The 13,116-nt window shown below is 46.4% G+C and overlaps 2 protein-coding genes across 3 annotated transcripts in view; one reads left to right on the forward strand and one right to left on the reverse strand.

The window, feature by feature from the left end:
- The window catches only part of MKRN2 (makorin ring finger protein 2), a 28,555-nt gene extending 22,437 nt beyond the window's left edge, over positions 1-6,118 (forward strand). Inside the window, exons 7-8 of the mRNA XM_061197302.1 lie at positions 4,441-4,585; positions 4,765-6,118. Coding sequence (XP_061053285.1) covers positions 4,441-4,585; positions 4,765-4,902 — 283 coding nt within the window. The 3' untranslated portion in view covers positions 4,903-6,118. The remainder of the gene's footprint in view (positions 1-4,440; positions 4,586-4,764) is intronic.
- RAF1 (Raf-1 proto-oncogene, serine/threonine kinase) overlaps positions 5,794-13,116 on the reverse strand; it is a 72,167-nt gene continuing 64,844 nt past the window's right edge. Inside the window, exons 9-15 of one of the 2 annotated variants that reach the window (XM_061197301.1) lie at positions 11,559-11,643; positions 10,602-10,778; positions 9,355-9,401; positions 8,047-8,165; positions 7,530-7,661; positions 7,260-7,394; positions 5,794-7,031 (exon numbers count right to left, since the gene is read on the reverse strand). In XM_061197301.1, coding sequence (XP_061053284.1) covers positions 6,888-7,031; positions 7,260-7,394; positions 7,530-7,661; positions 8,047-8,165; positions 9,355-9,401; positions 10,602-10,778; positions 11,559-11,643 — 839 coding nt within the window. In that variant the 3' untranslated portion in view covers positions 5,794-6,887. The remainder of the gene's footprint in view (positions 7,032-7,259; positions 7,395-7,529; positions 7,662-8,046; positions 8,166-9,354; positions 9,402-10,601; positions 10,779-11,558; positions 11,644-13,116) is intronic. The other variant, XM_061197300.1, reaches the window with a different exon arrangement.

The following is a 13,116-nucleotide window of genomic DNA, read 5'->3' on the forward strand; positions in this document are numbered from 1 at the left end:
TGGTCCCTCTTGTTTATTTTTGCTTTTGTTGCCTTTGCTCTTGGTGTTAAATCCAAAAAATCATCTCCAAGACATATGTCAGGGAGCTTGTTGCCTATGGTTTCATGTCTTACATTCAAGCCTTTAATCCATTTTGAGTTAATTTTTATGTGTGGTACAAGATTGTGGTCCAGTTTCATTCTTTTGCATGTGGCTGTCCAGTTTTCCCAGCACCATTTTTTGAAGAGACTGTCCTTTCCCCATTGCATATTCTTGGCTCCTTTGTTGTAAATTAATTGACCATATATGAACAGGTTTATTTATGGGCTTTCTATGGTGTTCCATTGATCTGTGTGTCTGGTTCAGTACCATACTGTTTTGATCACTATAGCTTTGTAAACTAATTTTAAATCAGGAAGTGCGGTGCCTCCAGCTTTGTTCTTCTTAGGATTGCTTTAGCTGTTCAGGACTTTGTGGGTCTGTACAAATTTTAGGATTGTTTTTTCTATTTCTGTGAAAAATGCCATTGGAATTTTGGTAGAGATTGCTTGCTTTGGGTGGTATGGACATTTTAACAGAATTCTTCTAATCCATAAGCATGCAGTATCTTCCCATTTATGTGTCGTCTTTGATTTCATTCATCAGTGTCTTGTAGTTTTCAAGTGTATGACTCTTTCACCTCCTTGGTGTTTCTAGGTATTTTATTCTTTTTGATGCAATTGTAAATGGTATTGTTTTCTTAATTTCTCTTTCTGATGATACTTCATTGTTAGTATATGAAAAAACAACTGATTTTTGTATATTGATTTTGTATCCTGCAACTTTACTGTAATGTATGGGATGTAATATTTACATGCATTAGAACCTCACAAGGTAATAATTTTTGCCTTAAAACTTGTGTATTTTTTTAAGAGTAAAAAAGTTTATATTTACTCATATATAATATTTCCAATGCTCTGTCATTTGGTATGTTAATTCCTTCCAATTGATACAGTTGCCCTTCAGCCTCAAGAACTTCCTTTAACATTTTGCTGATCTGCTGGTGATGAGTTTGAAGATTTTCTTTTTATCAGAAATAGCTTTTTTTTTCCCCCATTCTTGAAGGATATTTTCATTGAATTTATTGGTCTAATTGGTCTTATTCACATATTTGCCTCCTCTTTCAATGAGTAAAATTCTGAGATAATAGTTTGGGGTTTTCCCCCCCTCTTCTTTCAGCACTTTGCAAATGTCGTTCCACTGTATAATCTGGCCTCTGTAGTTTCTGATGAGAAGTCGTGTGTGATTCAGATTGTAGTATGTCATTTTTCTGGGTCTTTATCCTGGTTTTCAGCAGTTTGATATTTTGCCTAGGAGTGATTTTTTTCATATTTTACTGCTTGGTTTTCTCTGAATTTGATATTATTCACCGAATTTAGAGAAATTCTGGCCATTGTTTCATCACATTTTTTACTACCCTGTTTTTCTTCTGGGATTCTAATCACAGGTGATAGACTTTTTTATATTGTCCTATAAGTTTCAGGCTCTGTTCTTTTTTTTTCCCCAATCTTTTTTCCTCTCTGCTCATGTCCTTGAACACATGTATAGTAGCTGCTTTGAATCCTTGTTATCTTGAAGTTAGACTCTGTTGATTGTCCTTTAAGAATGGGTCACATTTTACTGATTCTTCATTGAGTTATTTTGGATTGTAACCTAGACACTGTAACTCTTACCTTGTAGAGACTCTGGATTCCGTTAGGTTCATTTATAAAATGTTAATGTTTTTGTTTTAATAGGCAGAGAAATTGTTTAGACTCAAACTCTTGGGCAGCAGGTCAAATCTCAGCTCAGTTTTTTTATCCTTAGCTGAGTTGCCTTGAGCCTGCTGCATTGATGTGTGGGTTAGGGGCTGGTCCAGGATTTGGGAGGAGTTAGTATGCAGTATTTGAATGGGTCCCTCTCAGGCCCTTTCCTTTGGGGGACTGTTTCCTTGCTTCCAGTGGTTGATTTCCACCAACTCTCTCTTTTTGTTCTTCAGGCCAGAAAAGACTTGATTTTTCCACTGGAGTTTTAGCCACCCTGCGTAGATACTTGCCTGGAGCCTGCTCTAGGTTAAGTGCTATTTTTTCTTAAAAAGATAACTCAGTCTCTTGCCATTCCATTCTTCCAGGTGTCTAATCTCTTGAAGAATCCTACTTTTGTTCACTCTCCAGTGCCTTCAGGTCTTTTAATAGTGTCTGTATTTCTAGTTCATCTGCAGGAAGGGTACTAAAAGCGAAACTGTATATTATCTTTTTAAATAGTTCCTTTAAGTTGCATATTGATTACTAAAGGCTTGGTATCTTCTTGTTTTACCATTTTTACCTCCTGCGATGTTCTTGTGTGTCCACCAGAGGGCAGGAGTGGCAAGGCAGAGGGGTCCAGCCTGTAGGAAGGAGTTCTGCTGCAGTTGTCTGAAAAGTCACGTTATTGCTGTTTGGGTCTTCCTGGCCTTGCTTTCTGTTGATGACAGTGTTTTCATGCATTCCACAGACATTTACTGAGCTGCAGGCCAGGTTCCCTCAAGCTAAACACCAATGTGGGATATAGAGTAAAAATCAGTAAGAAATTTCATGGGAAATTACAAAAGGACAATTATGATACAGGTTATCTGGTGACAGATTCATCATGAGAGGCCCGAGCCAGATGTCACAATAGAGAAGGCACTGGGATCCACCTGGGAGTGTCAGGGAAAGCAGGATGGGAATGGGACCCTGAGCCCTGAAGCATGAATAGTCCGTGTGTCGGGGTTGGGGGCTGGGATGGCAGATGGGATGACATGGATGCAGAATGGTGCAGAGTTTGTGTTTGGGGAGCAGTGGGCGTGGTCCCTGGGGTTGAAAGAAGTGTGTCGAAGGATGTGGGACCTACAGGGACACAGGCACAAGTCTGAAGGGGCCTTGAGTGGTCTTTAAGAACAGGACGACAAGGGACACACTGTTTGGGGAAGCTCCTCTGAGGTGTGTGAAGAGAGTAGAACCTGGTGCGAGGGAGGCCAGTTGAGACTGGACCATGGCAGGCAGGCAGGCAACAGAGGATGGTGCCCCGAACGCGTCAACAGTGTGGGAACCGAGAGGATGGTCGACTGGGGAGGTGCTTTGTAGGCAGAAGTAACAACTGGATGTGGGCGCTGAGAACAAAGATGGAGTCGGAGTGATCTGTAGGCTTATGTCCCTGGTAACCAGATAAAGCTGGGGGGGGGGGGGGGCGGGGAATCATTTTGGGGTGGGGACCAGAGAATAATGTTTTGAACCTGAGGACTTTGTTAAAGCCAGTGTCCCGTAGACCCTGTTAAGAACTCGCCACTTGAGCGGTCATTTGAAGATCTGCTCAGAACCTTGGGGACAGTGGGCCATGGATGGCGTCTGGTCCACAGACCTCTGCTCGAATCCACTCCCCAGTCACCTGTGCTTGAGTCAGACCTGGTGGAAGTGGACAGCTGCTGGGGAGCTTTTCTTTGTGCTGCTCTGAGGCCTGCCTCAGGGGCTTTCACCACCGTCTCTGCCGTCGTCCCCTCGTCTGAGAAAACAGGAAACACTGACGTCAAGAAGGTCCCTTCCTTGTCTGCCACCACCACGTACCCCATCCCCGCGGCAGCCTGCCCTTTCTGCTGGGATTTGGCTTCATTTCTGCACCTTCCCCGCCCTTCTGGCTTCTCGGGCATCTCTTCCTCTGCAACGTGGGATCACTTATGATTACATAAGCCAAATTTCATTTCAGCAAGAAGGAATGGGAATTGTCTGTTCAGTTCTCTATTTGGTTCTAAGTTTCCTCAGGAGCAGGAGTTCGTAACATACGGGTCTGTAGCTAGAAACTGAAGATGGGGGGAAAATCTTTTTAACTTTCTGATAACTGTATTTTGTAGACCTATGTGTCTTCTTTTATGCATTTAAAAACATTGTTCCGAGAAGGGTTCTGTATAGAGTTAAGAAGCCCTGCTCTGGAGGGTGGGGACCAAGGAAAATTGGAATGAGACCTGTAACTTCAGGCAGCTGCTAAAGCCTGCTGCTTTCCCTGTGACTCCTAAGTAAAGGCTTCCTGTGGGTCACCTTGACATCATTGCTGGCCAGAGGAAGGGGAACTTTCCTGGGTGAAGCTCCTGTTGGGACTTTGAGCTGAGGCAAGTAGCCCAGCTTCAGAACTTTGGAGCCCAGACAGCTGGCCCAGAGGAATGGTCAGGCCTACCTGCCCCTGGAGGCCTCTGGAGCACTGCAGGCTCAAAACACAGTGGGGGCCCCGTGCACGTTAAATTCCACGTGAGGCAGCATATCGTGGTGCAAGTACCGTCCAGCTTGGAAATCAGCATCCAGCCTCTCTGAGCCTCATTTTCAGCACCTCTGACCTGAGGCTGACCTGGCTCTGGTAGGGATGGAGGAGGACAGTGGTTCATCTGCACCCCAGATTTTCCCACTGTTCTTTTGATCTTTTCTTTCTGCTTTTCAGAAAAAAAGCTTGTAAATACTTTGAGCAAGGCAAAGGGACCTGCCCGTTTGGAAGCAAATGCCTTTACCGCCATGCTTACCCTGATGGGCGGCTAGCGGAACCAGAGAAACCTCGGAAACAGCTCAGTTCTGAAGGCACCGTGAGGGTAAGGACTTCGCCATCTCTGGTCAGGAACACCCACCTGTAGGCATTTCCGGGGACCGCTCCCGGCCCCTCCTCGTAGCTTTGGCAGAAGGGCGTGTGGTAGGCAAACGAAATAGAAGCTACTTAGCTTTCACGTTGCCTTTAGCAATAACCAGGCATGTTTGCTGGCTGTTTTTGCAGTTCTTTAATTCAGTGCGGCTCTGGGATTTCATTGAGAACCGAGAGAGCCAGCATGTCCACAACACTGAAGACGTCGACATGACAGAGCTTGGGGACCTCTTCATGCACCTCTCCGGAGTGGAGTCATCAGAACCCTGAAGAGTAGGTGGTCGCCCTGCGTCTTCGGCTCCACCAGCCGAGCCTTCCCCAAGCCAGGGTGTGCAGAGCTTCCTTCACAGCAGCCTGGGGTGGCGTGTCACTTGGATTTGAGTGGGGTTGTACTTAACCTTGGTCTCATCCACTCCATTATTACAGCCATGGGAAGAGCGAGGATATAAAATAACCTTAACACATATATGGAATCGCTGCTTCTCTAGTTGCTATTTATCTTAGTTGCACCTCAAACTCCTCAGGGGGGCCAGCTGACCAGCCAGAGTTTTCATTGATTGATTCAGACCAGCCTGGCTCCCGTCCTCGAGGACCGTGCAGCTGCCCCTAAAAGCAGCAGATTCATTTATCTTACCAAAGGATTCCTGTGTGGTGAACCTCCCTAGTATACTGAAATAGTGTGGTCAACACTGGATTTGTACATTGCTCTTCAAAAACCACGCTGCACACCTTAGCACAAAACTTGACTTAGGGTTCTGCAGTGTCCCAAATCAGGGGAGAAGTCTTGCTGCGGGACGTTCAGCAGACAGGTATAAACCTTCTTACCTGGGGGTGGGGGCTCTTGAAGTAGCAGGAAGCAGAGATACAGCCCCTCTTTTACGGTTGTGTTAGGGTCACAGTCAGTCAGAGTAATCTTGCACACATGCCTCCAGGGAAACTCTCACCTGCTGGCTTGTGCCCTGAGGGCTCATGTGTGTTTTTATCTGTAAAACCTGGCTTTGATTTGAAATTTTATAAAAACTTAACAGCACCCAAGAACAGTTTCTGGTTCTGATCTAGCGGTGGTCCTGAAGAGAATTGAGTACAAGTCTTCTGTCATCAGTAGTGATTTTAATTGAAGGAACATTCAGAACTTAATTGAAGGAACATAACCTTGTGAATCAGAACTCAATCCAAGCCTAAATTAGACAGCTGTAGACACCAAATGTTTTATTAAAGAAGAAAGTCTACTCTTTACCTGATTTGGAGTAAGAAGGGTGACAAAGGCTGAATTCAATTCCCAGCAGAGGCTCTGGGCCCATTCCTGTTTCTTGAGTTCTGCTCCCAAAGGCATGAACAAATGGAGTTCAAGCTGTGAGCTCAGGATTTAAAAGGAGGAAACAGCCATTAAACCTACATTTAATTTATTTTATTAAAATAACAAATTGAATAACTGTATTTTGTCAGGCGCAATAAAAACAAAAATTAAACCCAAATTATCAAGAAACCTGTGTTCCTGGCTTCCTTGCATATGATGATGTAGGGACCAGGCTTGGCAGTGGGCGGGGGGGGGGGCCCGCCCCATAGGGGCAGCTCCTGGAAGACAAATTCAGCACAATGGAAGACTGCTCCCTGAGAGGCGGAGACTGGGAGGGGCAGGCCAAGCACCTCTTCTGGAAAACCATCCCAAAGCACTAGAGACCTTCAAGAAAATGTCCCCAAAGTCAAGTCCATAGTACCAAAGCAGGCTCCTCCAGGCTGCCACAGTCTCGACAGTCCTGGGCTGTTTGGTGCATTATGTGCAAAACTACCTGTTTGGTGCCACACCACGTATCTCTGAAGAGAAGTCCGTCCTTCTGTGATAAGTGTTCCTCATAGGAGCTGATTTCCAAAATCCACATGTCCCCACGTCACGGCTGGTTTGCCTGCTACCTGCATTTCCCCTCTGAGTGCTTTTTCTTGCCCTAAAAATACTCGTTTAGCCAACAGCTGGGGCCCCAGATCATGTACTGCCATCAGCAGCCACCGGTGCATCTGAAAGAGGCTCCGCTCATGAGCACAGGGGTTGCGGGTGAGCAGGACAAACCAACACTGCGAATGGCTTCCTCCTCCCAGGGCCAGAGGGGTAGAAAAGGCAACGTGAAGTTAAGGCCCTGTGAGTGGTCTAGAAGGTCCTTAGCAGCAGCTTCTCTGAAGACGAGCTCTGTCCCCGCAGAAAGGTGATGCCTGCTGACTTCCCTTCCCACCTGGTGGCCTGAGTGCAGGTGCAGAGTCAGCTAGAAGACAGGCAATCTAGGGGATGTGGTCAGCGTGCAGGCATTGATGTCCTCGGTATGGGCCGCCCGGTGCAGGGATGGCTCAGAAGCGCTCCGGTTGATTTTCGGTAGAGAGTGTTGGAGCAGCTCAATGGAAGACAGGATCTGAAACGAGGCCATAAAATGGTCTCATGGCGGGGGGGCGGGGCGTTCTGCAGCAGCAGCTTTCAATCTGGCCCAAAGACACAGGCGGTTCTCCCCACCCCACCTGCATCATCTTGTGGAGAACACAAGTCCCTCCCTATAGAACAAAAAGCAAGAAACTTCTCTCCTTGTTTGTATCACTAAGAACTCCTGCTTTAATCACTTCTAGCTCCTTGAGCCAAGTCTTACCTGGGGAAAAAGAGGCCTCTCTTCCTTAACTTTCTTCACACAGTCGGCTACCAGCCTCTTCATTGCTTTGGGGCAGTTCTTGTACAGCTTACTAAGGTCTGGGGAGGCGTACCCTCGGCCCACCATGAAGATGATCTAAGGGAAAGAAAGTAGTTGAGGGAACAGGTGGATGAACAACAGTGAAAGCAGCACCTTCCACCCTGTGCTGCTCAGACGGGCAGAGCCCAGGGGCTTCCACAGTGAGCGGGTCGTTGAGCGCCAGTGACGCACCTGATCGCGGTTGCTGATGTGGGAGTAGGGCAGCTCCCCCGTCATGAGCTCGTACAGCACGATGCCGTACGAGTAGACGTCGGACTGGAAGCTGAACGGGTTATTGTCCTGCATTCGAATCACCTCTGGGGCCTACGGGGACAAAGTGCGTTTGTCACCATCTGGGCCCCACAGACATGCAGGAGCCAGGCTGTCCCTTGGGCTGGGTATGAAAGTCCTCTCCTCAGCCCTGCTGTAGCTCTTTCCCAAAGGGCCCCCACTCTCAGGCTCAAAGGAGCTCAGGAATCCTGTCTCTGAGATCCAGCACTCCCCATCACCTAACTCCCCCGAGCTGTGCTTCAGCACTTCCTCATCGCCAGCTTCCTCCAGGAAACCCAAATTTGCCCAGGGGCTGCCAACACTAAAGATGTTACCGAGGTGGTCGGGGAAATGTAGAGAAATACTTGAAGTTTGCATACAGATCTCCCATCACCCGTTCTGGCCCTGTACCCTGCTAGAGGGAGCCTAGCCGCCTCACCATCCACAAGATGGAGCCGGTGGGTTGTTCAACCTGCTGAGAACCACTCCAGCGCGACTTCACTGTTGCCAAACCAAAGTCTCCAATTTTCACCGTCAGGCCTTCATGGAGAAATATATCTCAATGCTTGTTAAGGACTCTGGTTTTAAAAGAATGGTCAAGCTACTTTTGAAAAACTTCCCAAAGTTCTTACTAGCACCATCTCTCGGCCTCCCATCTGCCCCAGCCTTCGCTGCACTGGATTTGCTAGTGCTTTAGAACGCGGCTCCTTCCAGGAGGTGCTCTGGGTACCAGATTCTCTGGCTCCAGCCACAACAAGCCAGTATGCCCCCCGCTGCTGCTGCCTCCATTTACACACCTAGGAGCCGGGTGTCTGGCCTTGTGACATTCCCACATAACGTAGGTGCCTTACGCCCCAAGACTCTGAGCATGGCCTGCTGACTGCTTACATCCATTTCTGCCTGCATCCTGCCCTCCAATGGCTAATGGAAACACCCTGAGTCCTGAATGCTGTCTGCCTGAAGGCATTTCTCACAGGATAGGTACCACTTGGTGACTTCGAAATCAAACCCAAACACCTCAGTTCTGAGTAAAGAAGCCAGGCGGTTTAAGGCCGACCTGTGTGATCTGCTGATGCCCAGTAATTCATACCTCCTTAAAATCGGTGGTGTCTGCCTTCATGGTATAATATGTTGGTCCCCAAAAACCCACCACTAAAAGGTATCCTATGTCTCAGACCCATGCCCAAAATAGGCCACATCCCATCATGCGACCCAACACAACTGCTGTGCCTCTCACTGGCCAAGAAGCAAAGTGCGGCTGTAATGCCATACTCCTTTCAAAGAGAAAGGCTGGAAGGCTGGGGGAGGGAGGCAGACGTAAAATTGTTACATTTCACACCCTACAGCATGAAAAACACCTTTATTCATTCCCCTTCCATAAAAGCACATTAAGTCTTGGAAAGGGCTGATTCCAACAGTAATCTCTAAGGAAACCATTTCTGTGCATTCAAGAAAGACAATTTAAACTAGTGATTTTTAAAATCTTGCAACTTTTGGCTTGCAGCTACTGTCTGACCAGATATACAGTCCACAAACTAGAAATAAGCATAAAAGACAAAAGGCCCATTCCCCCAAGTTAAATTTAATAATAAATAGCATTTAAAAATTAGGCCTGTTTCAAGCATAACCCAAACAGGTATCTCAACTTTTGTGGAACTCTTTCCAGAGTCACTTTTGCTGAGGTAAACTTTAAAAGTGTCCTAAATTTAGAACTGAGCAGTCAGATGAAACCACCACCAAAGGATACTGTTGGATTTCATGTCTCTGTGGATGATGTTCTTTGCATGCAAATAGCTGTGAAGGGAAAATAAGTCTATTAAAACCAGTTTGAGAGATATTGGTAGAAAGCAGCTTCAAAATACATCTAAGAAGTAAACCACTTGACGGCCTGACTCCTAGTTGAGAAGTCACGTGTGGGGACTGGCCCTCCACTGGTTCAGCCTGGTCCACGTCAGGACTTATACCTGAAAGTGAGGCCACAGCACAAACAGGGAAGGTCTTCTTTAAGCATCAGTTTTATTCAAAAAGTAATTTCAACAACCCAAATATCCATCAACTGATGAACAAATAAAACGCTGTATACAATGGGATATTCTTCAGCCACAGAAAGGAATGGAGTACTGATACACACTACAACATGGATGAATCTCTCAAAAACACGCCAAGTGAAAGAAGCCAGACACAAAAGACTTCATCTAGTATCTTGAAAATCTTCTAAAATTAGACAGTGGTGATGGCTTACACCTCCGTGAATATACTAAAAAAACTGAATTGTACACTTTAAAGGGGTGAATTTTATAAGTGAATTTCATCTCTAAAAAATAGTCATTTCTGAAAATGTATACAATGCAAATTCCATATGAATTTTAAAAGTACAACATGAGATTTTATAAACCACTTGCAAGCACAGCTTTAGTTAAGTTCCTAGTCGTCAGGGGGTATGAGGAGTTCCCCCTGCTCCACATTAGGGGTACTTCAAAGGAAAAGTTTGAGAAGCACTGCCCTGGCTTAGCCAAGACTGAAACGCATACGCACACCCCTTTCACAGAGAAATGTGTCAAGTACAAAGACCCAAAACGACAGTATTTAATGGAGGTGCTATGGATCACCTTAATTTAAGCATTCTCCAAAAGGAAAAATTACACAGAACGTGACATCTGATCAAACCCTTAACGTGGAATAAGCACACTTGATGGGCTACACCTCAGACACGATGCCCACCAGAAGGTGGCAACCCGCACTGTGCTGGGTGTCTGGCTGAACTTTGAGGGCAGTTGCTGTAACCTGAAGCTGAGCCCTAAGGGGGTAGCCTCAGCTTGGGCAATAAACCTGAATTTCTCGTTCCTTTGGCCCAGCACACAGGTTCATTTCCAGCTGTGCAAAAATATCACAGAAGTCACTTAACAGGCTTGGCTTTTCCTAATCTTGGTTCTGATTTAGGGACAAGTTGATCCTTGGACCCCAGATTTTCTACTCGTCAGGCCATTCACTCACTCCATTCCCTGAGCCGTCTGCCGGGCAATGTCAATCAACTGGAACATCTGGAACTTGGTCTCCTGGACGTGCAGGTGTTTATAGAGGCTGCTGCCCTCGCACCACTGGGTCACAATTGCCAGGTTGTCCTTCGTCATGTACCCCATGAAGAGCAGGATGTTCACGTGCCGGGTTTTGCTGGAGAGGGGAGGAGAGAAGAAAAGGCTCTGCACCTGCCGCTGCTGCAGAACAGGGAGATCTCGTCTGCTCTCCCACGGTCTCCGACCAGACCCTGCGTGCTGCTGACGCCACCCATGCTTACAGTCCAGGCGCTGGCAAAGCCAGCACAGCGGACTGCTGACGATCCAGCTGGTGCTGTGAGCTGACAAAGGGGCTGCCGTCACTGCCCTCAGTGCTGGCCTTGATCGTACAGAGGACGTTCTCTTCCATCAGCATGTATTCACCAATCTCCCCACAGGGGTCACAAGGACCCCTCATCTATGGAATCCATCCTTATTCAGTTTATTCCTACAAGTCTCAACAGTGACTCAAAGACTTAAAAGCTGACGGTTTTGAAGTCCAAATTAAGGCAACTTAGCTATAAAGAGTTCTTGGAAATAAATGTGAAAATAGAACCCATCTCTCCCTACGTCAAAACAAAACCCAGAGATAGAACCTGGGCTGTTCTATCAGCGTAGTGAGCCCAGAGACCTGAGGCAGTGGAAGGGGGTATGCTCATCAAAGGGGGCTCTTCTAAAGGCTTAACAAGCGCATAAGCTGGAAGAAACCCTCCGCTCCTTTTCACTCATGAGGGAGTTGTTTCAACCACAGGACTCCACAGTGAACACTCACCACCGGTCCCAGCCATCAGCCCTCAGAGACAGGTCATGCCATGCAGCCTACTTCCTCTGCAGTGCTTGTACCAGCATCCACGCCCCGCCCCTGCCACACCAAGGGACAGGCCAGCTTTCTACTCACCGAAGGACAGCCACTTCATTCCTAAAGGCCTGGAACTGCTCTGGTGTGGGATCAACAACCTTTAGAATCTTTACTGCAACGTCTCCTGCAAATTAGTTTACAGTCAGTGCAGTTGAATGATCTTACTTTGTTATTTTTCATGTACACTAGTTCTGAGGAAGATATAATTAATCACTTAGTCAAAAATCATATACCTACACAGACGGAAAAAATACTATGCAAATTTCTGAATTATCAAGTAGCTTAAAAAATTAGATTATACTACTATCCTTAAAATACCGCCCCACAGGCCTTGAACCAGCTTGGTTTAAACTACTCCTGTCACGCCTGGCATCCCCAGCGGTGAGGTCATGTGTGACAGGTCACAACCTGGGCCTGTGAGGATGACATCAGCAGGTGGATATGAATGGCCCAGCAAATACTGAGTCTTCGGGGCCAGGAGGATGGGGCCCGGAAGCAGGCCAGTTAGTAAGCAGTTGATGCTAAACTCAGCAGCCACATTTCAATGAGACCTGAGAAGCTCCCTTGTACAAATTCAAAGACATATATTGAAATTAAGCCTCTCGGCCTTCAATGCCGTTAGAAAGTAATCCTAATGATTAATACTGGTTGCTTACTATACCCTGGCACTGTCTGCTCTCACAGGTATTACCTCCTTTAATCCTCGTAGCTGCTCTATGACGTTAATACTGTTGTCCTCATCTTACAAGCAACAAACTGAAGTTTAGTTACTTGGCCAAAGTCATATAGCCAAAAGTAAAGTGCTGGAGCCAGGATCAGAACCCTAGTCTGACTCCAATAGCTGTACTTCTAACTAAAATACTACTAACTGACTGTCAATCACTGTGAGTAAAACCAGCCTCTTCATATAACTTCAGAAACATCCAGAGATCAATTCTACTTTCTAGGTGCTACCGATTTAGAAGCCACTTTAGAAGTGTTATGTCATACTTATAATAGTTGTAATGATAATAAATTACCTGAAGCCCTATTAGGACCTCAGCTTTTCATGACAAGTAACTTTACTAAATACAATGATCAAACAAAGTAGGAGTTAAGTTCAGTGGCACTTGGAGGTGACTTAGTTCCTCCACAACTGAGCATGTGCCCTTGGCAGCACCCCCCTGCAGCCTGCTGGAGCACTTATTCCACTTTTGGGGAGCACCAAATGGTACAGAGATGGTTCTTATGATAGGTCCCTAACTGTTGCCCCGTGATCTCTGTTTGTATCATCTAAAGCTAAAATCCCCACTTAGCGGCAGCTTCCAAATTGGTTCTTATCCAGTTCACTGGTGCATGAACTTACTGAGGGCCCAGTGTTGCCTGGAAGGTGCTGCTGACTTTGGATGGCAGAGCTGCATGCTATATTCAGGGCTGCCTTATATCTAGGAAGATGGAGCTGGTAAACTATGCAGCCCCAACCTCAAGTTCCTTATGACTGAGTAGAGGGACAAGAGTCTTTTGCATAAGTGCCCATTCTGGAGCAGTCTGAGCCAAGGCAGGATTGGGGTGGGGGGATGACAGAGGAGGGGAGTAAGTATCTTGGCAAAGAGGATAT

This window comes from Eubalaena glacialis, chromosome 7 (genome assembly GCF_028564815.1).
Source record: "Eubalaena glacialis isolate mEubGla1 chromosome 7, mEubGla1.1.hap2.+ XY, whole genome shotgun sequence".
Classification (NCBI taxonomy): Eukaryota; Metazoa; Chordata; class Mammalia; order Artiodactyla; family Balaenidae; genus Eubalaena; species Eubalaena glacialis.